At 30.0% G+C, this 27,834-nt stretch overlaps 3 protein-coding genes across 4 annotated transcripts in view; 1 reads left to right on the forward strand and 2 right to left on the reverse strand.

The window, feature by feature from the left end:
• Positions 1 to 668: 668 nt before the first annotated feature.
• Hr96 (Nuclear hormone receptor HR96) lies at positions 669 to 10,218 on the reverse strand. The gene is made up of 7 exons (XM_085953720.1): positions 10,041 to 10,218; positions 8,873 to 9,961; positions 6,873 to 7,092; positions 5,830 to 6,039; positions 5,226 to 5,438; positions 2,754 to 2,973; positions 669 to 2,001 (listed from the first exon to the last, which is right to left on the reverse strand). The coding sequence occupies exons 2-6, from the start codon at positions 9,949 to 9,951 to the stop codon at positions 2,770 to 2,772; spliced, it is 1,926 nt and encodes a 641-aa protein (XP_085809846.1). The 5' UTR covers positions 9,952 to 9,961; positions 10,041 to 10,218; the 3' UTR covers positions 669 to 2,001; positions 2,754 to 2,769.
• Positions 10,219 to 10,341: 123 nt separating this feature from the next.
• Positions 10,342 to 18,203, forward strand: LOC147067367 (inactive heparanase-2). Its single transcript, XM_085953587.1, has 10 exons — positions 10,342 to 10,354; positions 10,839 to 10,953; positions 11,440 to 11,798; positions 12,479 to 12,622; positions 14,809 to 15,068; positions 15,330 to 15,577; positions 15,815 to 15,984; positions 16,909 to 17,055; positions 17,744 to 17,801; positions 18,158 to 18,203. Exons 1-10 carry the CDS (start codon positions 10,342 to 10,344, stop codon positions 18,201 to 18,203), a joined length of 1,560 nt encoding a protein of 519 aa, XP_085809713.1.
• Positions 18,204 to 18,439: 236 nt separating this feature from the next.
• The window catches only part of cpx (synaptic transmission protein complexin), a 474,353-nt gene continuing 464,958 nt past the window's right edge, over positions 18,440 to 27,834 (reverse strand). For both annotated transcript variants that reach the window (XM_085954300.1, XM_085954301.1), the window contains one exon: positions 18,440 to 27,654. In XM_085954300.1, coding sequence (XP_085810426.1) covers positions 27,581 to 27,654 — 74 coding nt within the window. In that variant the 3' untranslated portion in view covers positions 18,440 to 27,580. The remainder of the gene's footprint in view (positions 27,655 to 27,834) is intronic.

Below are 27,834 nucleotides of genomic sequence, written 5' to 3' on the forward strand. Positions count from 1 at the left end.
AAAAAAAGTACATCATGATCATGACCTTACGTCAAAACGATTAAAGGATGTAATAATAAATTTATTATCATGTACATACTAAATAGTGAAGTCCCAAGTTCCACTACTCACTTAGCATTCTCAAATGTGTAATTTACAGATAATTATTATTATTTAACCTTTACAGTCTTCAACGTTTTGTTTTACACTACTAAGAGCCGAGCCACACCGGGCGACTCTGGTCTCTTCGGGCGATTTACTCGGACGACTTGCCGGCGACCAGAGAGGCAGCCAATAATAATAATGAATGTATACGCAATTATGCAAAAAATGCGGCGTGGCTGCCGGCGACTGGTCGCCTAGTGTGGCAGCGCTCAATACATAGCCATATGTTTTCATACATCGCTACTGATCGCCCGACCAGAGAGACCGGGAGACCAGACCGAGCGCACGAGCGAGATTTTACTGATCGCGCGACTTTATTGCTTGCGCGATTACTGGGTGACCAGGTGTGGCATGCTCCATATAACTGCATGCATCGGTCTGGTCTCGGCGACTGGTCTGCCGACCAGAGTCGCCCGGTGTGGCTCGGCACTTAGTCTTTAAATAATTTGTCTGAATGAAATGCTTCCAAAGAAATTTCATGTCATATGGTCAAAACACAATTCAGCATTTTTTTTTTTTTTTTTGCAATGTCGATTGTCACTTGACCTCTGTGGGAATAAAATCGATCTTGAGTCTAACCCAACGTAAGACTGGAAAGGGTTAAATCAATTTTCGATGAAATAATTCGAAACAATGTGTAATTTAAGGTTCCAATGCAAATTTCGATACCTCTTTAAAAAGTAGGTTGCGTTACTGAGAAAATAGTAGGCTTCTTGGACTTAGACAACATGAATGAGACAGCTTATGGATGGATTTTATATGTACAAAAAATCTTTCCAATGATTAGCAACATCAGAGGTATTGAGTGTGTGATTCTAACTATCTACTTACTTATAGTAACAGCAAGACACAAATAAGCGAGATGCCTGGATTAAAAAATAAATAAAATTCGGACAGAAACATCAATAATCATTTATTACAAGGTGACATTTAAAAAAAACATAACACTCGTCATAAATAGGTACATAGTTAAAGCGTGTACATATTTACATAATATATAAATATATACTACAAATCAAGAGTCTAAGATTTCACTATAATATGACACAATAAAGGTGACTTATCTGTCATTGTAGGAAAAATATAACTATTTGAGATCTCTGATATGTCGCACAACAGAATACTTTTTATGATATAAACCAAACATCTGGAATAAACATGTTCATTCTTAAATATAAAGATTTACTCACAAGGTACATTGAACGTAATTTTGGCACTTTTGAGAGCGATGCAATCATAATGCCCCAGCCTTACCGATGTAAATCATTAAAACACAACAATCTATGCAATGCAACCTTCATTTAAATGTACAATGATAATTGTACTGCAATATTTAAAAAGACCAGAATTTATTACCCCATAATGCCCTTTGCGACAATTTCGTAATTCATTATTTTTGTTTGCATTTGCAGATACAAGTATTTTGTATTTATTTTGAGAACAAACATGAGTATCGAAATACATAACATTATGTACAATATCTATGTTTGTAGATACAAATAAAAAATACTATATAAAAAACCAAAGGAATTAAAGACCAAACACATTAAAGAATGACATTTTTCATTGCATTGCTTAGAAATCCATCCCTCCTTGGTACAAAAATTGTAATTTAATGATTTAATTTGGACTTTTTACACGAGATTTTCAATCGATTTGACAATGAAGCACCGATTTCGATGATATCCATTTTGTAATTATGTTAACTTATCTATATTATTCAATACAGAAAAACATTCTTCATAACTATTACAAATATTCACTTTGCCAAATGATTTGGCACACACTCTAACCAACGTATATGTGACAAAAGTTATTTTGTTGATTTGTGATGATTGAGATAATTGATTCTCCCTTCTGAAAAAAAAACAAATACTCATTAAAGTTGTATGTGCTGTTATTCGCTGTTTTAGATAATATTATTGTTTTCTTATTATTTGCTTTATCCTATACTTTTCATACGATAAATCCTATGATGGCCGGGCGGTAATGCTTCGGCTTATAATGTCATCAAATTCTATAATATGAAATAACATCTGAGTCCCGCTACACTAAAGTTATTCAATAATTCAAAATAAAGATACTTTATTTCACATAGGCTGTCCCTTGTAAGACAAATCATTTATTTTATGAAGGATAACAAAAATTATAATAATCTTTAAATGTCCAACAAGACTTCTAACGTCTAGCAGTGCATCATCGTTAATATTGAACAACTCTTGCAAAGCCGCTGTATTGGATTGTTTATTGCATCGAAAAAATATTATTAGGAAATCTTTTTTCCAAGAAGGTAATAAATTTGAATACCCATGATAATATTGAGTGTACTATGCACATGTTTGAAACCATTACATGGATAAATTATAATGTGAAAACTGGTCATAACTAATCGAATAATGCATATTTAAAATTTAAGTTATGAATCAGTATAATACTAAAAAATACAAAGTGTTGCAATGGTTATGACTTTTACCGTTAACATGCTTCTATGACTTATAAAATGGGGAGTAAGCAGTATTTATGTTATATTGAATCAGCACACCTTGGATATATGATTTATTGACAGTAAACAGATATTATATCAAACAGTAAACATTATGAATAGTTACCTAATTGGAATGCAGGTCAGTGTTGCTGTTTTAGGTCAAATATCTCTATCAACAAAGGTTCCACGTGGCTCGGATTAACATCTAAATAAACTCCGATTACTTCCTCGGTCAGTTTATGAAGTTCCATTATTTTCTGAATCAATTTAAGGAAGGTGGATTTCGCTTCACAGCCTGGGTAAATGCTCTCTAGGTATCGCCGTAGTAGATAATAGTAAGAATTCTTGAATGTGAAGGTAAGCGAAAACATAATAAGCATATTAATATACACAATTAGCAACAATTTCCTCAATATGATTCATTATTTTTATGACACTTGTTTTTAACGAAAAAAATATTGTGCTAATTAATACAACTCTTTGCTATCTGTATGATTTTATTCATTGATTAGTAAGTATTAAAGACGTTCATTATAATATTTATTATATCCGTAAAATCTATGAATTTATTTAAAAAGATGAAGATGTGACGTTAGCTGTGTTCTTTCATTTAATAGAAATTTGAAAATGTTTGGTCAATTAATTTATTTTAGTAGGTAGGTATTAAAGAAGTTGGTCGGAGTCAGTAGCAATATAGTGCTTTTACAAATGTATTATTTTTGTATTGAAATTGGTGGATGCCAAAGATGTTTATTAGATTTATGCACAACAAAACTACATAATATATTAATTAGAATGCTGTATTATAAAATGGATTACAATTTAAGTACTGTTAATAGTTGATAGAAAATTTTTGGAATATGTGAGTAATCACTCTAGGCAACTCGAGTTAAGAAAACCATTTATTAGAGTATGATTTCAATATCCTGAAATCTGTAATGTGAAATGTTTTTACTTTTGGCATTAGTAACATAATGAGTCACCATATACGTATTCAGGATAATACTTATTGCATGCAATAAATTATGAAACTATCTTTTCCTTGCTTATTGATATGAATAATAATGATGAAAAATAAATACATAATATGCAAAATAGTAGCCGATTGCTGTATTTGCCAATAACAATAATGATAACTCTAATATTAACATACAATATCTCCATTAAATGAATAAATATTGATATTCAATGCAAAACAAACTAATTCTTGATTGTATGTAATAAATAAATATTTGAGAAAAGCGCATTTCTATTTATTAGAATATCTGATGATAATAATAAAATTATTGTCAAGTAAAGTCAATCGTGTGTATGCAAATTGATACACTATAGAAGAGTGTCATTGATAAAAGGTGAATACTGAACGACAGATTGTGCTAAAATGTATGGGGTGGGGCACATGTTTGATGTAAATGCACTGGTTCTAAACAGTTATAATAATTAACAGTACCCATATTTAATTCAACTTAATTGATCAAAATCAGCTACATTCTCAGCACTCGGGCTCATATTGCGTACGATACAGATGTACTGAATAAAAATAATTTAAAAAGATTTCAAAAACTTTTCATTGCAAAACCTAAATATTTTTCCAATTTTCGATTATGTCAAATTATTGAAGTTTTACAAAAGTGCTAATCAGGAAACGATGTATGTTTAACACATTTGCAGACGTCGTATTGTGTGAAATGTGATATCACAGAATGTCCATTGACGTCCTGTACTGTGGAACGGAATACGACACGACGTTTATAGAAGACGTATTTTGGATTAAAACAATCTGTTCCCTATCTACTTGTGTCACAATGCGAAAATATTTCCATTAGAGTCATATCTTAAGATTTAACTCATTTCTATATCTAAATTGAAGAGTTAAAGAAAGTAAGTAAAACATTCTTAATAGAATAATATCAATATGTGTCATATTAGTAATATTTATTAACTAACATGTGTTCGCGAATGTGTAATGTGGAAGATCGAAAAAATGAAAGCAGTGACTGTATAATTTTTGAAAGTCTATAATATCCTTATAATATATTCAATCTTGTAAGTACGGAAAATACCATATAATTTTGAATGTATTTTGCATATCATCATGACGTCTTTTATAATTCGCTTCCTGAGACATGACCTTAGAATGGCGAATAAGTATGTATTCACAGTCAGTGATGAAACTTTACAGACATCATGGGTTCGGTTAAGACCACAACTAGCCCTGGGGCATATGTAATTAATACAAAACATCTGGTAAGCCACGATTGTAAAGTACATAATGGATTGTAATTCAGGCAGTCATTTAAATTCATCATTCAAAATCCCATTGGATAATAAAATACGCCGCAGGCCTAAAAGTTGAAAATTAAGAAAGATACCCACACACGCTAAACTTTAGTAACTGTGGGAAATATAACTAAAAAAGTTGCGGTTTCTATCAGAAGTGGTTGTATATGTCCAAGATGTACATATGTATTAGTATGTTAATTAAAAAAATCAAAATATGAAAATTGAACAAGGGAACATCTGTACACTGACGTGTTTCACCAGACGAAATTATCCGGGGGAGTGCTTATTCACGATTAACATAATCATTACTAACCTGCTCCAGTTTGATAACATCTGAATGCACAACACGCTGCCGACTAGGCGTGAAGAGAACGATTGCGCTCATAATTAGAATGATGTTTTCATCCATACGCCACCGGGGGTCGAAGGTTCGAATAAACCGATCGTGCTCCTCGTATATATTGCCTTTGGCGAGTTTCAATACTTCTGCCTTAATGCTGCTTAGAGCTTCTTGGGAATGTGGTATCTGAATGGACAAACGATTGAAATATAAATATAAGAGACACGTTTTGATCAAGTTGATCTCTAACAAATTTGTATTTACATCCACTTAAAAACTGCCATATAATATCAACAATATTCTCTATCTCATTTATTTTACAACTTCGATAGACAAGTTAGAAGAAAATAAATACTATAGGTATATTGTGTTAGACAAGGTTGAGGCACGTATATGTGGTCAAGAGTTTTTCTGTCACTTCACAAGGGATTCTTCATGTATAAAACATTGTTGCGAGGCAGTGTCATCGATTGTAATAAGCACAATACGTGTAAGTATCAAACCGCGTATCAACGCCCCAATAAATATTATTTCTTTCATTGTGGAAGCTACATTCAGTAATGCATCATTGTTTTACCTTCCACGTATCTCTGTCACAATCGTATGTCATTGTACTTCGCAGTATCATCATTTCGGTGCATCCGCCTTTCAGCAAAGCCACCTGATCTTCTTCGCACATATTCTTGAAGGCGTTTATTTTTTTGGACATCTTAATCAGCCTGCGGATGGCGACCGCTGTCAAATTTATAATGCCCAACAGCATCGGATCGTTTTGACCTTGCGGTGTCTGAAACATTATGTAACAAAATTATGACCGAATAATAACCATAGTATATTTATGGCACATACCAAATGAAAAATACAAGGATTTTTAACAGTTTGGGAATGTTTTGCGGACTCATATATAATATCTACATAATATGTAATTATCTGTCATTACTCCACTTTTTTAATAATAACTTATGTTATAAATAATATTCCTATATACATATTGACTATTTTCAACCCAATGGGTAAAAAGAAAATCTGCTAAAACTTCATCGTAAAAAGTCTGTCAACACAACCATGACTTAGAAGATTTTATGAGACATCAAAAACCAAAGCAATTATTATGTCATCATATCAAAACAATGACAATGAGTAAAAGACATTTTTTGTTTTAAAATAGTAAAATATCAATTTTAATATAGGTACCAATTGGGTGAAGGTCACAAATTTCATTTGGTATTGAAAAATCATAATATTGTTTATAATAACTGGATTATTTTTGAAGTGACCCCAACAATATTTAAAAAATGCTATGATAAGCGTGAATTAATTTCAATTGTAATGAATTTTTTTTAAACATTGAAAATATTAGGTATATCTGCCCAATATAAAATAATCACATTAATTTGATAATATGTACCAATATTCTTTTGAAGTAGGTAGGTACATCTTGATAAACTGATTTGGTGGTATTTCATTGATAAAAATATCAAGATAAAGATATTCGATACTAATGCTACGCATTGATAATTTACGTACACCCCCAGCTGTGATCCATTCCTTGAATAAAATTGAGATATTATCAATACTGTTGATATGGAGATAAAATAAAAATAAAACTGATGGGAGTACCTTAAACCTGCAGTCCTCGGAGATCAAGTTGGTCATGTGGTCATCTAGCGGCGCCAACAAAGCTTTGTTGGCGACAATGAGTTCGTTTAACTTGGCTCGCTCGGCGTCGTTCAATTCCCGACTGGAGCTATTGATCTGCGAGAGAGACGTGTAGGCCTCGAATTCCAGTTTGATGGCTTCACACAGTATGGACTCTATTGAGTTTGGTTCAATGGGTATCCTAAGAATTTAAAAAAATGTTTGAAAAGAGTTAGATTACGTTATAGAGCTGGGATCAAAAACCTTTTTCTTAGTGAGTTCCCAAAGTAAAAAAAATATGCTTTTACACAATGATTTATTGTAAATTTATTAAAAAAGATCAGGTAAGTATGTACCTACCAAAAAATTTATAGTACCTAATAATATATTATGTTCCAAAGTAGAGTAAGTTCTTATGTTTATGAAAGAAAAAATCATACGAGCAGACCCAGTACGACTGGAAGATTTACTGTAAATTTGTTTCTAATCATGATGGAAAATGGTACCGGGAGAAGAATACAGTTGTTCTGAATACCTGGGGCGCGTAAGTTTTATCCAAATCGATTACTTGACCTATATAACGTGTTGATAAGAGTAGCACGTCCCTGGCCAAATACAATAAATGCTTAAAACTTCTCTGTATTACTGGATCAACAAACGTGAAAAAAAAAACTGTTTGTGAAATATTAAACCAAAAAAAGAATATTTGAAGGCATGCTTAGAAAAATTATAAGAGAACTCAGCACAAAGCATCCGATGAAATGCTGAAGTAGAGCATGCTTCATATTCCTGTGAAGAAAGATACATTATTCTAAATATATGTATCTTTCACACATTTTTCAAGGCAATAATTTTTTTCAGATAATATGGAAAAGCCATTATCTACATGCTTAATAGCAAACAGAAAATAATGACAAGCTACCAAAAGATTTCTTGAATTGTTATTATTTATTAATTACATAAATTCTGTTTCAACTGAATAGTGCAGTAGGTATTCAAATCCCTTACAAGTATAATTTTGCAGTTTAAACACAATCACTGCTGACTTTTTAATTACCACATTTAAATAACATGTTAATTATATAATTGCCAACTACTCCAAACGCGGTGTTAGCACTAAATGAGTTAAATGTCTTATTAATTAAGGTCAATGAAGTTTGCAACTAAGTAACTGAATAATAATTACTTAGTAACATTCTCACAGCCATCAACTATTATTTCCATAAATTAATATAATTAATATTATTTAGATTAATTACAGTATCTCAGTTTCAAATTCTCGGAAGAATACGTTGACCAATTAGAGAAAACCAAAGGTGGTGGATCCGTAATAATGCTGAGATCTTCAATCAATGCAAATCCAAGATAGTAAATATCTCAAAGGCAAAAAGACTCTGATGGGCAAAAAGAGTACTTTCCACAAGGTTTATGAAAGTCTCCAATAGGCACTCAGCCCCAGAAGGTCTATTCTAATGTAACATTAAACCCCCAAATCATGGAAAATTGTGATACAAATGCTATGATGTATTCTATGCGTATAGTATGGAATGTGAAAAATAACACTTTTAACAGCGGTTCGTGTCAATTAGATAACTCTTTGAGTTGTCGTTGTGACATTAATTATCGTGTACTGCGCAAGCATGACATCGAACAACCCGGCCCAAAAAAGGATATGAAGTATGCACGAGTTCGAACGAAGAGTGCAACACGAATATCAATACAAAGATTCAACTTTTAGATAATCGTTTTACACATAGAATACATTCGTAACACATTGGTGTAATCATGAATTGCAGAAATATAACAAAACGGTGTTATTGTGTGTTATGGAACTGTATAATTGAAATAGACCTGCTGTACTGTCAACTGGAGGAAATGGGCTGACAACATCAAGAAGGATGTAGAGAGGCTAAGTGTGACCTGCTACATGTCATTATTATATAGAGAACTAGGCATTTGATAAGAATAATTTTAGAAGTCACCTTTCAACATCTTGAAGGACATCTCTAGCGACATCGGCTTTGTCTTGTTTCCCATGTTGTGAACTAGCCACTGTATTATCACAAGATGGTTGTTTGATTTGTTCATTGTTGGTTAATGCGGCCAACAATTTAGCGTCCCCACCAGGTGTGGAAGTCGTCAGCATGGACCGCAGCATCACGTTTTGTTCATCTTTGTCCAAATTATCCCCCCTCAAATTGTTTAAATTGTCATCGCTGTGGTGGTTTTGGTAACTAATTTCACTTTCATGATTATAAGAATTCGAATTGAGAATTTGGCTATGAAATGATAAACCGGGATTGGGCTGTACAGAGAGAGGTATGGTTTCGCAATTTGATTCGTATTGAATGAGATAGTTATCTTGTTTTTTGTTGACATTATCGAAATGATTTGTTTCACACATGACACTGTCCAAATGGCTATCCGATAAATTGTGGTTTTTTATAACACTGACGGCTTGATTGTTATTCCCGTTGATGTTATTCCCCATCTCCAAATGTCCATTTTGCGACAAATTACTCGCTGAATCTAAATTATGTTGGTCGTCATAACAGATAGGAGATAATTCTTTTGAATTTTGGGTCCATGACTCATTTGAATCTTCAGTATCTTCTCTCTTAATTAGCTTCGAACTCGATACTTCGTCGTCTCTCAATTTGGGATTAAGCCTTTTTTTAGCCCTGTTTTCAGCAATTTTTTGTCGTTTTTGTGCTTTATCTTCGTCTGACATGATGTAGTCTTTCACCATTCCAATGGAGAAACATTTCTCGAGACGACATTTTTGGCAGAATCGTCGAGTTATGACTGTTATTTCACACTGTTCCGTGAACGGACACCTGAACTCCTTGCTCACCAATGCGTTTCTTCGGAAGAAAGCTTTGCAGCTTTCGCAGGTTATGGCGTTGAAGTTGTAACCCAAGGCTCTGTCGCCGCAAACTCCACACAACTTAGTAGGTAGAACACCTTCGGCGGCCTTTTTCATTTGACACTTTTTATCGCTGGGTTCCATTTTTAGGCTTCCGTCAGACTTTTGTGAGGCATTTAAACAGTGCGGAGCCATTTCATATTATCTGAAATAAAGATTCATTTAGCAACCGACGAACTACTGCGGATGACAAAACGTAAATGTGTAAATACAATCACACTCACCGAAAATCATTTTGACCGTAATACAGATCGTAGAAAGTGATATGAGTTTTGCACGCGAATGCTTACGTAATTTACCAATAATTATAATCAATTATCAACGATAGATATCGCAAATAATAGCTAAAATAGAGGGTTTAGCAGAAATGTCAGATAATATTTTTATTGACGCATTGCAACCAACTGCATATTCATTAGATATTAGATTGCCTTTTCATCTTCATAATGACTTTTGGATGTTGGCCAGCGTGAGCGTGCCACATTTAGCGGAAAAATCAAATAGAAAAGGCGTAAATGACAAGTTATGACGCAAACACGTAAATAATAATAATATATAACACCAAAATTATACATGTTCATTTAAAAAAGAAATGAATTGTTGATGATAGTTTATTAATTCAAAATATTAAAGAATATAGATTTGGGTTGAATTATTTTACGGAAGTTTTAAAGGCAAACAATAATCGTAGGTACCATAACTGTACTTTTTTAAAAATCATTTTGCATACTGAGCAAATAATTTTGTGCCGGAAACAAAAAATATCGGACGAATTCTACTAATATCGGAATATTATGGTAGATACGATTTTTTTTGCTGATTCAACATTTTATTAATCGTATTTAAAGTAAAAAAATTGTCATGGATTATTAGTTCAATTCGATTGCTTGCTATGAGAGCACCAGATTTAATGGAAAATTAAAAATAATATTTTTTGAAAATGTTGGCCAACGTAAAAATAATTTTAAAAATTATTATCGGTTCTTATATTATCATTAGTCAATCCCTTTGGGTGTACACAGAAAATGTAACAGTTCAAGTGTCGACAAAAAAAATAGTAAACGAAGTCAGTGAAAAATTTATCAGTTTTTCTGTGGACCCGAAAGTACTTTTGGAAATGCACGATGAATCGAAAAGGTATTTATGTCTCCATAATAACTTACTATGAAAAAATATGTTTGCTTAAAATGCAACATTGCAATACAGTGACTTGCAACAATTTTTAGCATATTAATATTGTTTTTAACTAATAATATTTTTATTGCGAGGCGTTATTCCCGGGAATGACAACTTAATTTAGAAATAAAAGAACCTAGTTGTATCTATCATATTATTAGCATTTATATAAGCTGAAATGTAATATTATTTTTATGTTATATTATTTTGTATGAAATTCATCAATATTGGTTTTCTCCATTAAGTACGCATAGGTACATACTTGATAAAAAAAAAACGAACATATCTCCTTTTTCCTATGTATGGATTTGTTCTTAAAATGAATATTATTAAATACATACTCATAACAATAAATCTTCAAATTATAAAATAAATAGATAGAGATTAAACAAACATACCTATTTAAATAAGTACTAACTTATGGTATGCTACCTGTTTAACTTTCAGGAATGACTACATGTGCATGGCAAAGACGTTATCACCAGCTTATATTCGTATAGCTGGCCCATCAACTAATGAACTCTCATTGGAAAATTCAATCGTGAGGCTCAAATCAAATATTGATAAGAAAAATCCATCGGATTTTGTTTCTAAGGAACCTCAAAGCAATGACAATTCATTAACTAACTTAAATCAATTGAAAATGTTGGTGGAATGGGTAAAAACTGCTAATTTTACACCATTGATTGGACTGAATAATGCAGAAAAGATTTTTGGTGGCAATTGGAATCCAAAAGAGGCTATTAAAATTTTGTCTATGGTTGATAAAATGAAATTGGGAGAATTTATCTGGCAGCTCGGTTATGGTAAGAAAATAAAAAGATTTAAAAAATATATTGGATGTCAAAGATGTTGAAATTTTTTTTTCTATAGAGATGGAGCTATGAAAGAATGACGGCTCTATTCTGTTATAAAAGTCAATTTTTATTAACTATTTTCAAATTAAGGATAAATTTAATCAATATATCGGATGACATTGTGATAGTCTAGCTAATTTTGTTCTAATGCAACCTTCTAATCTTCTTCTCTAAAGATGGAGCTTAAAAGAATGAAATTGAACCAAAAAAAGAACCTCTGGTACGCTGATTAAGTTAGCCACAAATGACTTTGCAATGCAGGTTCATTTGTAGAGAACTTCACACTAATGCTATGATATTTATTTGCCAATTTGGAGGGCGTATAAAAAGACAATCTGTATATAAACAGAAAAAAATACTACACCTCGACATTACTATTTAGTTAAAAAATCATGTAAAAATTTATGTAAAATCGTTTATAACTCGAGTAGGTTAGTAATCACAATGAACATAAAAAATTGCAGCCATTGCGTGAACAATAAAATCGGAATGGCAACTGAGCTTTGTTAATAAATTGGGTTTGCTAAATAATTTCATATGTCATACCTAATAGAATTCTATTTATAATCCAAATTCTTTGTTGGAGATAGTGTCCATTATCTCAATGTGTAATGAATTATTGTTTCTAGAATGCATCGAGCAAACTTCTGAAAAATACATGAATGATCTTAAAACATTGAAAATTCTGATGGATGCCTTCCATTCTGGTAAAAATGGAGATTGGAAAATTGCAAGTGGAGATGTAACAAAATGTCTTGGAGATAACCCATCCAGTAAACTATATTCATTCTTGTTACGTTCTAGTGGGTTTCTAGATGCTGTAGTGTTGAATTCGTAAGTAAAGTTTTTTTTAAATATTAAGTTGAAACTAGAAAAATGTGCACACTCCTACAAACTTATCTAAATAACGGTCAAAAATGGATTTACGAACTACCATATGGACGCCATTTTGAAAACGCCATTCGAATGTCAGATTCTGTCCAGTTGCGAGTCTTGATTGGGTAGTTTTCAATCGTGGCTCCCCCATCCATTTTTTAGATAATTTTGTAGGTCTGTAACTCCGTTTTAATCGAAAATTGACTTTGAATGCCATCTAGTGGGCGTTGTTAATACCTATCCGTCTTACAAAATATGATGTAATTCCAAAAAAATTGTAACATTATTAAATCATGGATGATCTCCATAACCATATCGCACCCTTGCAACTAAATCGCCACAAGTCCAAATCTACGTGTTTTGAGTTAATTACTACGTTTCATTGTCTATCGTTCATAGTATATGTACCGAAAATTTCATATGTCTAAGTCATCAAATTCAAGTCAAAACTTCATACAATATCTAAACATATTTCAAAAACACAGCACAAAAATGCGAATGGTAAAAACTTCAAAGCTGATTTTCTCTGTTTGACATTTTTTGGATTGTGGCAGTTTAGTTGCGATGGTGCGATATATCTGTATACGAAACCATAATGTCTTTTGTCTCTCCTGTAAAGTAGTGTTTTTGGAGTTGTTTCTATGACGATATGCACAATAATGCTGAATTGGTTTATAATGTAGGTACTTATACTTTGTCGGCCCCACGATGGCCGGGCGGCATAAGCGTCGGCTTATAATGTCATGGGTCCCAGGTTCAAATCCTGTGTCTGGCAAATACACATTGTTTTTTCATTTGTATTTGGAGTCAGAGTATGGATCTAATAGGTTGGGCAAGTGGCTAACATCCATTTCTCTTAAAAACAATAATCTGTTAATATAAACCTCCACTCTGTGGGGGTCAAATACTAGTTTCCAATAATGTACTGTATCTAAAATTGCCAATTACTTTATTGAAGCTAGAAAGAATTAGTATAGAAATGATCTGTACAATATGGGATTCACAAGAAGAGCATTGAAAATCTCACATCATTTGTGTCATGTCTTGAGAATTTTAATGAACAATCAATGTTCTTTCATTTAACATCAATAATTAAAATGGTACATTCTTAAATCTTGTGAATTATTCGTTGAATAATAGAAATAGTTAATTAAAAAAGTTCTTTCATTTATTTCTCTTAAATTTTGAAACTAAACAACTCATTGATTATTGAAACAGTCATATAGTGATTATACACTAACTTTACTGGTACTAGGTAATGAACCGGAGTATTCGATAATTTTATGAAAATATTGACCCAGTTATCTAATTGTATGTGTATTTTTATAAAAACAAGTGTGTTAAATTTTTCGTTATATCGCCTAGTAAGCTCTGCAGTCAAATTATTTTTTCCATGAGACAGCAATAACTTTGGGGATCTTATGAACCGGAATGGCACTCCGGTGCACTCCGGTTCATTTTGTGCCCTCCATATAAGGAGTGCTGATGCGTACTTCTTCCCATGTGTAAGAAGTAGGAGAGGCTCTTGTGTGCATTATCTACGGTTGTTATCAATGACAATATTTAGATTGCGCTTATTGTATCGGCTTATTTTGCTCCAAGTCTCTGACCCTTTTTCTTGTTTTATGCCCAAGCCTTACATATAATCGAGGGCTTAGTGTCAAACAACACTATCTACAAAAGTGCAACTTTACAGGAGAGCCAAAAATCGTTATTTTAGATTCTTGTAACTTAACAAGGGAAATGTTTATTTAAAACATAATGTCAATATTTTATAATTTATTGTGTATTGTACATTTATCTTGCTTATGATGATGTTAAAATTTATAGGGATAGTTTTAAAAAAATATGAAAACAAGGGTAACTTATGTAATTAGCGTTAAACTTTACTGACGATTTAATAAGAAATTAGAAAAGATTGACATAACGTTGTTTGACTATCATGTAGCCGTAAATGTAAAATAACGTTATCTCAAAAAAAAACAAAAACACTTTTTTGTAGATAACGTTGTCTGACTTTAAGCACTCGTAATATTGTTGTAAATTTATAATTATTATCATAAAGGTCATTTGAACACAATAGAAATAACAATTTCTTATTTGGACTATTCCAGAGATGTGACAGTTGACCCATTGGACACTCTGGATGAAAATGATGAACAAAATATAAAAACCAAGCTTGCTGAGAAGAACACTCAACTATGGATGGTAGTTGGAGACAGCATGCTTTCTGATGACGACGAAGCAATCATTTGGCTAAACACATTGGGTGGAGCTGCTATTGATGGATATTCAGTTGTATTCAAAGAACTTACTCACAACGATATGCAAGAACAGACTTTGGTAAGAAACAAAACTTCATTTTATGTGCTAAGAATTTATAAGAAAACCTCCAAAGGAATTTCAATGTAATTAATGGATTGGAGGTTTACTAAACTATATTGAAATTTTAAATTGTACAGAACTATGTTAATTTATTTTAAATATCCTTATTTAACTATTGACATCTAGTCATTTTCGGTAAAAACATTTAGTCTGTTTTATGTCATAATATTGCCAGTATAAAAATAAAAATAACATAATTTTTCCATTCTATTCTCATAGAGTTTCTATGCTTCCCTCCTGCATAAGAAACTTGTTGGATCCAGAGTGTTGGAAGTTTCAGAAGAGACAGCATCTTTCGATATCTCGGTTTATGCACAGTGTACAAACTTACAAAGTATTGCTCCTGGTGCTGTCACACTATTTGCCACTAACGCAGGAAGTGAGAAATCTTCTGTCTCTATCAGGATCCCAGTTCAGCAGAATGATGGAGAAATTATGCAATACCTTCTGAATCAAAATAATGATGGGTAAGAAAAATTATATCTTGACCATTGAAATGGGTTGAATCTTCGCTTAGTCTTTGAAAATAGAAACGAGATTGATATAATAAAATAAATGTTTGGAAATAATATTAAATAAGCAAAACTCAGAATGCTATTCTCAATAATTCGAAAATTATTTTTATCATATTATTTACTTTGCTATTTCTAAATAAATAAAGGAAAAATTGTATGATTTTGTCTGAAATCTTTTTATTATTTTAGGAAAATCGTTATGAATGGTAAAATTATGGAAAATGAAGGAGATTTGCAGCCGATGATTAAAAAAGTGAAAGCATTCAAAATATTAACTGTGTCAATGCCACCAAAATCGCTTGGTTTTTGGGTTGTCACGAAAGCTAATGTTAAAGCGTGCCATGTAGGTCAACAGAAAGGTGAAAATATGGTGCATGCTAATTTGGAGCACAAAACTTTGCAGATGGAAGATACAGAGGATCCTGTTCAACAAATTATTTTGGAAGTGTCCAAGGGTTCTTTCAATAGAAGTAAAAGATCTCTGGATGATCATTATGTTGGTGATTCAAATAAGAAAGAATTGATCGGTGCTGAGTTGAAACTTATAGAAACAGACAATGCCCATAACGCTGAAGATGGAATTGTTGCATTCAATGGACAAGATGATTCTAAAGTTGATGACAAACGAATGGATCTGAATTTTAATGAACCAAATGTTGTAAAAGCAAGTTTGAAAAATATGATCAATGAAAATATTGAAAGACAAAATATTGAGGATGTACCATCTGTAGAAGATCATCTTACAGAAAAAAGTACAGATCGCAAAGAATTTATTCATGTTGAACAAAAATTGGAAGATATTGTTGAGAATGGCGTTAAAACTACAATGGTCGTTCACGGATATCAAAATCAAGAAATACCACACGAAGTAAATATTGAAGAAAGTACAGTTAAATCAACTTTCTCAGGTAATGTAATACTTGACATGGAAGATCAAACAGAAATAAATAAAGATACACTACATAATATGTCTGAAGCAATACTACCCATGGAATTTGAGAAAAAAGTTGCTGATGATAAAGTAACTGAATTATCAAAAAAAGACTTACAAGAAACAATACCGATTGATGGAAAAAATTTAACAATTGTCGTTATTGAAACTAGTAATTCTACCAGTGCTTCAGAAGGATTGGGTGAATTGTTTTCGATTCTTGGACAAATAGCTTCAATGTTGCAACTGGAGAAAGAATTTTTAGATATTGGTAGTGCAGTACTGACACCTGAGGGCGGTAGTTCTTCACCTCAAAGTGAGAAAACTAATCTCAAAGGATTTGATATTTTAGAGCATGAGAAAATCGACGATGACTTGAAACACATTAAAAAAAGTGTGTTGAGAATCAAAAGGGATGCCGATGAAGAAGCGATAATTGATGATGAAGATGATCAGGAAGCGGAAGCAGATACACTTGAAGTTGAAGAGGCTGTGGAGAGTTCTATCAATAATATGAGATTTGCATTGCCTTCGCTGCCTAAATTACCATCATTACCGCAATTAAAACCGTTACCTCAATTGCCAAGAATTTCAAATTCACCCCGGCAAAGTCTTTCACAGAGCAATAGCATCAATGATTTAGTATCGCGAGCTCAAAGTTTAATGAGGAACATCAACCCGAATCTTTTAGACAGCGCAAGAAGTGAGAGCGGGCTGAATTCACAATTTGCTAGGTTGCCATTAGACTCGCACGATCTTAATTTGAAAAGTCAATTGGCTAAGAATAAGTTAAAAATTGAGCAGTTGAGAAATAAAATACAAGCGAGGATGGCAGATTATGAATTGAAAACGAAATATTTATTGAATAAAGACTTAAAAAGATCTAAACTATTTAAAAGAGAAATAACACCAAATATGGTTGAGAAAGATGTACTGGTTGAAAGTGGAAAAAAGAAACGAAATGTGAAGATATTAAAAAAACCTTTATCTCAGTTTAAGAAAAATCTAAAACAATATATCAATAAATTGAAAAAGGCAGTAAGTAAAAAAACATACTTCAAGGGATTGAATAAATATGATAACAATATTGAAAAAGATCATTCTGAAAATGAGAAGAAATCTTTACGAATGAAGCGGTCCATTATGGATAATGCAGTTGAAAAAGATATGAACAATGATATATTTAGCCTCGGTGACTACGACAACAAAGAAGAAAAGGATAAAGATTCCTCGATTGCAAACAAAGTAAATTCACTTTTGAAAATAAATAGTTTTTCTGGTAAAAATTTGAATGAAGTTGATAGTCAAACGATAAATAAAGAGAAAAAATCTGAAATGAAGGTTGATTGTGGTGAAAACGTTGGGTTACCATGTGATGTGAAAAAAAAACTTGATAATGCAATTTTGAAATTGAACCCGATTCCTAAAATTGAAGATGAATTTGAAAACATTCCTGAAACTAAAGTCAGATGTCAGCGTGGTGATTTGGATGGTGTTCAAACGGAAAAATTAACGTGGGAAGATGTTAAAAGTAAAGTAGGTTTCTCTGACGACAGTGCTTTGAACGTGATGATTAGTAATGTCAAGTCATTTTTCCAAAGTTTCCCTAAGAAAGTCCAAGACTTCTGGGAAAGAATCGGAGGCTAGAATACTAAAGATAAAGACTGCGAACAACCAGTGTCGTATGAAGCCAAATATAATATGATATTGATAATCTTGTTGAAGGTTGTATTGATATTATTACCATTTAATGACAGTGAATTTTTTGACATAATACCATCATTTCGTTGAAGTGTTATATATTGTAAATAGATGGCAATGTATTACAACTGTTTGGTGATATTTTTGTAGTTGTGGGATAAAAGAAACACCATTATAAGTGGTACAATATTATTTATTCATTAATTATTATTTAACAACGCGTAGATCTACCATTTTTATAAATCATTCAAACAATATATAAAAATGGCAATCTCTAATTTCTAGTATCTATAAGTACTCATGTTTTATTTCAAAAATTTTACATATCAATGAAATAATATTTTTTACGAGTATATAAATATAACCAGGATAAATAATTCTTAAGTTTAGCTATTGCATGCTCACATGCAATTTTTATATTTTTTTTACTGATAATAATTTTTATATAAAATAAAGAAAAATCCACGAAATAAAGAGCATTGAAATAAAACCGTCGTTTTGTCATTGTACTCCCGAAGATGAAACAGAACAAAATATTACATTCATTTACGATAATATTTCAAACCAGTTTCAACAACAATATTCGCATAATATATATTACTTACATTTGCAAAGTGAATGAACTACCAACTTCAATTTAATAACAATACAACATCAATATGGACACTGGTCCATATGTAATTTTTGTTTCATGCTTTTGTTATTATTTAACTTTTATATCACTAGGTGTCACTAATATAGCATAAAGCTTATAAGCAATTTCTCATGTTATCTCCCTTACTTTATAGCTACAATAGAAATTCAATAAATCTAATGTTATATTATTATTAGGTTTAGCTATAAAATGTAATTAAACCTTAGTGAAACTTCACTGTGAATCAAAATTAATCGTAGTAATAATAATAATATGCATCAGGTGTCGTTGTCTCTATTTATTTTTTTGTTATAATTATACAAAATTTAAAGGCATGCTTGGTTGAAATTAAACTTTCTTAAGGTAACAGATAAACTTCTGACATTGCTTTTACAGTTCATTTATTTTTGTAGTGGTTATTGCAGTAAATTTTGGGGTTATTCACAAATTGATATAAAATAACACAATGGTCGATTGAATACGAATCCCGAATATCAAGAGGACACTAATAATTTTACAGTATTAATAGGTATCGTGTATTTTGGAACATTTATTCTGTATTCATAACACTAATATTAAAAACCCCTCAAATTTAGTCAATATCAAAATTTGAACTTGATAAAAGCTGCTTCGTACATAAATTACCCAATGGAAAACAAAACGTTGATATTTTTTTAAATCCGCCATTATTCTGAGTATACTCAACAAGTACTCAATATAATTCTGAATTATTAAGATTTTTAACTGCCTTATTATTTAAATGTTTAACAAAATGAATTGCCTATATCTAACTCATGTTTACAGGATTAGATTACATCCATTTCTTTATTTTATGTATACTGGGTATAAAATACTACAATATGAAAAATTCACATCAAAATTAAAGGAATTAAAAATACCATTGCTTTAATTTCGAAGGATTGTTGAAAGTAATAATAAAATAAAAAATAAGAAAAAATTACAATATTAACACTTGAAGTATTTTTTTAGACGCCACTACTTGAAGTGGTATTTAATATTCAATCTTATTTGATTTGATAAGGCTTTTTTATACATTTAAATGTTTTTTTTAATATCACTTATCGTTTGGATAAAATTATAGCAAGAAACGCAAGTGTAGATCTACTTTTATAAAGTGTACGCCAACGGAGAGTTCAAAGTCTCTAATTTTAAATCTTTCAAGTATAAATGAATCATTTATTTAAAAATTATGCTGGAATAAAAAATAAATAAACTTCCTTTATAGTAATCATACTACTATAACAAAAAGCATTATAAACAATTGAAAGCAATGGAATGTCCAAGCAAATCTGAAGAATATAAGAATTTATTTCTTGAGTACATCACTTTAAATAATTATAAGAAAAAAAGTGTTTATTTTATTAAAAAGAATCATAATGAAGATTTTTAAGCCTACGAGTAACAATGGGATAACACTTGTTGTTTATTTAATACAAAAGAATAATGTCTCTACTTTATTAAGTTTACCTTGTATAAACCTCAACATTTTCATTTGAAAGTTTTTTTTTCAATATTAAATCCACAATTTTCTTTTACATGAATATAACAATAATTTTATCGTGTTGTTGTGAAAAGTAATTAGTGTCATGCGAAGTATGGCATACCTACTCTTGTTCGGATTGCTTCAAAATTACTTTTCACACTTTGATAACGAAACGTTAATTTTTTATTTATTTACAAAATTAATCGTACACACATCGAAAAAACATCAAAAATTATATTAATAAAAGCAATTTTCTTAACCGAAGAAAAGAATAATTTTACAATCGTATTGAACGGTTATGTTGTTTGTAGATAGATGTAAGTAGTTGACAGGATAAGATTTAAAAATAACTATCTTATATCTAGTAAGAGTAGTCCAATATCATTAGTTGATTATTAAATGATTTATACACATTAAGTAAGTGTAATATTATAAGAAGTAGGCATAATATAATCACCACTTCTAAGTCCAATAACCATGATTACGATAATAATTAATAAAAAGGATTTTCATAACAATTAATGTTAAGAAAAAAGCGTGGAAACATCATACATAACGTACAAACGGTTAACAGTTCGTAATTCACACTTTTTAAAGAGGTGTTATTGCTAAAAATATTAAAATAATTACAATAATATCAATTTATATTGTTAAATAAAATACTTTAATCGGTTGATACGCACACACACACACACGGAAACGGTTTGAATTAGAATTCACCCAAATTCCATTACATTCCAATGAAAATGAATTAAGAAGAATTAGTAATAGGGTATGATTTAACTTTTATGTTACAAACATAATATTTAGTGTAAAACACTTTAGTCTAAGACCTTTTAATGCAATTTAAGTGTAAGGCTTCAAACATCAAATGCACTAACAGTTTAAAGCTAGCATAAACTGCAACACAAATCATCTAGCACAACACCGAGAAACACATACAATATATTTAAAAACTTTATCACTATAGATGCATCATATTAAATAGGTTTTATAAGAGGGGAGATATACTTAAAAATAATTAGAGAAAACGACACTTATACATTTTGATGAAGCATATAAATCTCAATATATATAGCAAGCTTTAAAGCAAAAATAGAGTATTAATTTATTCATTAAATATAATATATAACATGTAACATAATATTATAATATAAACTGACCAATTTTAATATCAAACGATAATAAATAAAAAGCCTAATCGACTCAATATTTTTGTTATAGCGCATGTGTGAAAAATAAATCCTGCGTTAGTTAGTTAGTAAAGATCCTGGTCAAATATTACAATTAGATTAATATTAAAATTAAATAAATTTTATTTTTATTTAATTAAAAAATAGTCAATTTGAGAAGAGAAAGCGAAAATTAAATTATTTATTATATTGAAACTGAAAATAATTGAATCTTATAATAGCAACTCATGTACACTCGTTTACTCTATGTAACTATTTATTGACAATTTCTAGCAATCTACAACAATAAACTTTGATAACATATACACATTTTTTTTTAATTTTTCATATTTTAATTTAACATCACAACAACGAAGATGCGTATATATAGAAGAAGATATTATTTAAGTTATACACAGCGTATATATTTTAAACAATAAAGCAAGGAATGCTGGTTGTATAACATTCAATCTATACTTTTCACTACATATTTCACAGTACATTCACAATGCGTACGTTAGAAAGGTAATAATATGTAATGTAAGTTTACTAGTAAGAGGATAGGTTAGAAAATATTGTAGGTAAGTAATAATATTGTAAAAGTTACAAAGTTAGTTAGTGTACAGCAGAAAACACAGTGTGAATAAAAAAATATTTAGATACACAAATATTATACTTTAGAAGAAATTTTATGTTGTGTACTTCTAATGATAGTTGGACATAATACACAATGATATCAATTTCAAATATATATATTTATGTGTAGCTATTTTTCGCTCGTTATTAGGGTTAATAATTGACACAATGATACAAAATTTCTAAAATGACAAAATTTTATAAAACCAGATTGACAATAATTTATTGTCATTGATGGTAAATGATTAAGTGATTGAAAAAAGGAAAAAAATGACAATAATAAAATTAATATTGTATATTATATTGATCATTGATTTATAATGTCGTTAGTAATCTTTAATTTTATTAAACTGTTACATCGTTCAGACTATACATATTAACTATTAATTATTATAGTACTTGGTAAGGGTTGAGGTTGTGATTATTTTGGTAGATATGGCAAATAAAAATCTATGATTTAATTATTATATAATATGTGGAATATACAGTTTGAATAAAGTATGCATACTGATACATTTAATTTTATTTGAAAGATGACATTCAAAGCAAGATAATGAAATGTTGTGAAAGGAATACCTAATTATATTTGTGTATTAAATATATTTACCGAAACATTGAAAGAAAATGATAAAATTTAAAAAGATTGAAAGTGTAAATCAACTTTGCTGTAGGTACGGTTTATGCATCAATCTACAATTCATATTATTGAATCAGCTGTTTTAGAAAGAGAAAAGAGTGACCAAAGAGAAGGTCGTAAAGAATTGTAATGTATATTGCGATGATTTCTTTTTCATCATTTAACATGCTTATATCACAGCTTTTGACGTTTTGCTTTGTTTATATAATCTTAACTATTGAAATTGAATAGGACAAAAAATGTTATCTACAATATCGAAAGACATGTATGGTTTGAAAAAATCTACACATTTAATAGCTATTGACAGATAGATACAATATTATGTATTGAATTAGTTATCTGGATATTCATAGTACATAATTTATAAATACTATTTAAGTAAGTACCTATGCATAGTGTTTATTTATATCCATAAAGTATATAAATGTAAGTGAAGTTCCATGATATCAATATTTGAATCATATTTGATTATTAAAAGGACAAAGAAATATCATGAAAAGTAAACTGAAAATAGATTGGCAATCAACATAACAGGTACTAAATATTTTAATAGAAACACAAAGGTTTCTTCAACAAGGAAGAAGAATATTCTATTTTGTTTTGTGTTGATTGAAGTAAGTAGATAAGTAAATTTTATTAATAAAGCTGTCAAAACACATCATCATAGGATTTTTTTTACAATTATCATTATTAGAAGAAAGTGTTGTTTATTAGTGAAGCAATACGACATACAAGTAGATGTCTATCTACAAGAAGTTGATTTACTTATTGCCATGCACTTGTATAGTATGCAAAGAAAGCAGTTTGCAATAATAGCACATCGATTAAGCATACATACAACATTGACATGATATAAAGAACATAATATTAATAATAATTATTGAAAATGTATCAAAATACAAAAAAGCAGTTTCAAAAAAATGTCGATCACAAAAAAAGGTCTCAGGAGATATTTTGTAATAAACTTTTGTAGACTCTAAAATATTTTTATATGATAAATAGATATTATAAATTAATTTATTACCGAAGTAATATTATTATTGAGAGTACATTGACAGATAATCATAGACAAACGAAACTAATTATTATGTTTTTTTTAAATACCTAGTTTTAGTTCATGTCCTGAATACAAAATTTTATTTATTATTTTATATTTTTGTTTATTGAGCAAAGTTAGGAATTTGGATGACAATTTGTTACTATTATAATGTTATTGGACTGATTTAAAATAATTGTTGCATATTAAACATTTCTCTTTTAATAAAAAGGTTAATAATGTCCAGTCGGTGGGTATGTTGTTTGAGAATTCATAATGTGTGCAAAAAACAATGCGAATACATTTTGGATTTGAAAAATATTTTTTGACGTCGTTATTTCGTTTATTTCGAGAAGATAAATTAACTACTACATCTAGATTTGCAACTTAATGCAATTATTTTAAATTTTGTTTACAAAATTGTTTTCTAATCAATGTGCTGCTAATTTTAACATCCACTTTTTAACAAGATATCACAAGCGTATGTAATAATTTTACGTGTAATAAAATATGGATAAAAATACTTTTCAATAATTATGTAACAGACACACCATTTTTGTGTTTTAGATGTTCGGTGAAAATTTTAGCTTAGTATTACAACCATTTAGTTATTTAGGTATTTTAGGATCACATTTTTAAGACTGAGTATTTACCAAATTATTGGGCTTTCAAAATAGTTAATGTGTCAACAGCTTAACTATTAAAATTTTAACACAATATATTGCCAAGAAATTAATATATTCCACTGTTAAAATACTGAATCAAATATTGAAGGAAAAATAATATTTTCTTCTGTAGGTAGGTACTTACTTCATGAAAATACACTCTTATCCAATATAAATTAATGACGAGACGTATATAAATTTATATAATATGAATTCTTGGCAAATTTCAGCAAAAAAAAATCGTAATAATAATATGAAAATTGGTAAAATGCTATAATATAGTTCGTCGTATTTTTACCTAATTGTCTGGAAGATATTGGTATGTAACTCTTTTCAAAATTATCAGAGGAATGTTTGTCAAGTTTTAGTCAAGTAGGTATGTATTATGTAACGCCTTACCGGCGACAATGGGATAACAGATGTTAAGGTTCAAATAGACTATATGACGATCGGGCACATATATGCTAAGAGCGTTTTAGTGTCTATGATCAAATCTATGCCATTCCGACATTTATACATACATATTGTATGACAGCTATGACATCGTATTTACACTCTGTGACACCCTATGACACAGGACGCCAACATAAGAAACGGTGTTTTTGACATATATATGACCGATCGTGTGTATTTGAAGCATTAGTAACACAATATTATACAAATGTTTAAATTAAAAAAAAAAAACATTTATGAACATTTTTACGTGTAAACATATGGAAGAAAGTGTATGAATAACTGAAAACTGCGATGTGATTTAACAATGAAATTTTATCAATATACAGTCAATACGTTATGAACAACCACTTACATTTGACTGTAATGTACATAAATATACTTAAAAAATATTATTTAAAACATAGACATTTAGATTTCATAGATACGGTTATAAGTTAGTATTTTAAAACATGTATTTTATTATCTAAATGTTAGAAACAGGATAATTTCTTTAGAAAGAATTTTGAATACAGTAAAAACAAACTCAATATATTGTATATTATGTACGTTAGCATTAATTATATATTATTGCTTCAATTCATTGTTTTCATAATAATTTTAATCAATTTGACAGAAGGTATCGCAGTAAACCAGTTTCGATACACTTTCTGTTGTAAGTATTACTTGAAGTGTCAATACCTAATCAAATATGTATGTATAGGTTATATATTTAATAATAATATACTATAAAGTTTTCATGTGTAACAAATAGTTTTAACATTCTATAAGCTAAATTTTGACAACAAGCGCTGTTTTTTAGTCTTCACCATTTCGTTTACCTAAATTATCTTTGCTCTTCTTTGCATTCAAATACAAAATGTTTAATTTAACCATTATGGAATTCGCTAGTTTACCCCTCTCAAGGAAGAAAATGAGACACATTTTCAAAAGCTTAACTGATAGAGTGCTTATTATCATACATTATTACCACAAAAGAAAAACACTGAAAAGCCCACCTTTTATTTAGGTAGGTAAACGGAAAATCAACAAAACAGAGTCTTTATTGAATATTGGGTCCAATTAATAAGTGAACGTAATATTATACATGTTATATTAATGTTCAACAAACAACTGATGGTTCTGTATAATTATTTTTTATTATAATATTATGGTAAAATGTATGAATATGTTTAGAGGCAAAATTACGTGTCTAAATAATAATAATTTAATATTTTATTGAATTTTATTGAATTCAATGAAACTGCTTGGTAAACATTAAGAATATATTCTAATACTGTATTCAGTTACTAGGAAAATTATAATTGGTCTTTAAACAAACAAAAAAAGTTTATTCAATGTATTCGGTAATAATAATTATTACAGAAAGCTTTCTTACTGGATTTATTGAACCGTCTACTTCCATTTTGTGAGTATTCTGTCTAATTGGTGTTTACGATTCGGCTAAATTGAAAGCAAATTATTCTTAGATAGATAATATGTAACGATAATATAATTGGATATAAATAGTATGAAGTTACGAGGGGCACATTAATTTAATATACTTATTTACACAACCGGGAACACCACCTACAATAATTGAACGAGATTCTGGCAAAATATTGTAAATTTAACAATTTATTATTTATAATTAATAATCCTCACAAATTTATTATTAATTATTATCAATATTTAAAATCAGAATTTACTTATCGGTAACAAACATGATTATAACACTAAGAAATATTTAATTTTGCTCATTGTAACTATCTTCATAATGTGTTTCGTTTTCGATGTATTTTCAGGAGAATTATCTACTAATAGTGTATTCATTGTTACGTAAATATTATATTAGTTTATCAAATATTAAATTAATGAATAGTATCATAACTGAATGTTTTTTTTCCGTATTTATGAAAGATATTTATTTATTGTCGGCCTTTATGTATGGTTTAGCCCACAAGATCAATCTTTAAAAGGCAGTGGAGAAAGAGTAAGTTTACAATATTTCTGAAACGTCAAAAATGGGGAATCCCGGTTGTGTGTTTAAGTATTTAACTAAGTATCTATTGTTGATGTGTCTATGACAGCTGACAATGTTTCGGTGATGGCAGTTGGCATTGTATTGATGTTGCGGCAACATGATGGCCGTACAATTATTATTAGCACCATATTTTAAGAACCATTTAAAATAAATAGATTGGGAAATATCTCTTTAGCAATCTTCCACAATATAGATAAAAAACAACAACAAATTATAATATTTTTTACTTGTGTGGTTCTATGGGAAATAATTGATTACGAAATGACAACTTTAAACTTTAAAGCATCACGATCGAGAGAATTATTGTGGTTTATAAAATATTTACCATATTGGATTAAATAAAAATATATTTATAAAACAAAATATTATATTAAGTTTAGTATCAACGAAGCCGCGATTTCCAGTTGTCTTCACTTCATAATCTATTTATTTTGTATTGTTCCTGATGTCGTTTTTGTTTAATTATTATGGGTGGTGTTGCCACATTGTCAAGATGGTATGGGCCAATGGTGTTAACTTTTCCCTTTCAGCTTGCTTTTGGATGTCATCTGTACATAGGTTTTTCACTGCATCACGCATTTACTTTCGATTTGAGACTTTATTTCATTCACTTGCGTTTCGATCGTGTTTTTCAGCTCTGAAAAAAGAAATGTAACAATTTAATATTATGTATAAGGAAACAATTACTTACGCGATAAGTGTCACCTTTAGTGCTCAGCCGTAGTGGTTTGGCGAGCGCGGCGCGATGGCTTCTTGCGAAATATAACCGTAATAAACGTATAACCGTGTATGAAATGTTCGTAAACAGTGTCTTTTT

The sequence above is a fragment of the Rhyacophila brunnea genome, unplaced genomic scaffold (genome assembly GCF_057557595.1).
Source record: "Rhyacophila brunnea isolate RB1 unplaced genomic scaffold, BYU_Rbru_1.0 scaffold_4, whole genome shotgun sequence".
NCBI classification, from domain to species: domain Eukaryota; kingdom Metazoa; phylum Arthropoda; class Insecta; order Trichoptera; family Rhyacophilidae; genus Rhyacophila; species Rhyacophila brunnea.

What these genes read in the sequence shown, in the direction of transcription:
- Hr96 (XM_085953720.1), bottom strand. Translation starts at nt 9,951, where the DNA reads ATGGCTCCGCACTGTTTAAATGCCTCACAAAAGTCTGACGGAAGCCTA. An exon ending in GTGACAGAGATACGTGGAAG is followed by an intron (nt 5,439 to 5,829) that starts GTAAAACAATGA and finishes TTGTCCATTCAG; the next exon opens with ATACCACATTCCCAAGAAGC. An exon ending in ATGTTATCAAACTGGAGCAG is followed by an intron (nt 2,974 to 5,225) that starts GTTAGTAATGAT and finishes TTCACATTCAAG; the next exon opens with AATTCTTACTATTATCTACT.
- LOC147067367 (XM_085953587.1), top strand. An exon ending in TATCTGGCAGCTCGGTTATG is followed by an intron (nt 11,799 to 12,478) that starts GTAAGAAAATAA and finishes TATTGTTTCTAG; the next exon opens with AATGCATCGAGCAAACTTCT. An exon ending in ATTCCTCGATTGCAAACAAA is followed by an intron (nt 17,802 to 18,157) that starts GTAAATTCACTT and finishes ATTTTTCCAAAG; the next exon opens with TTTCCCTAAGAAAGTCCAAG.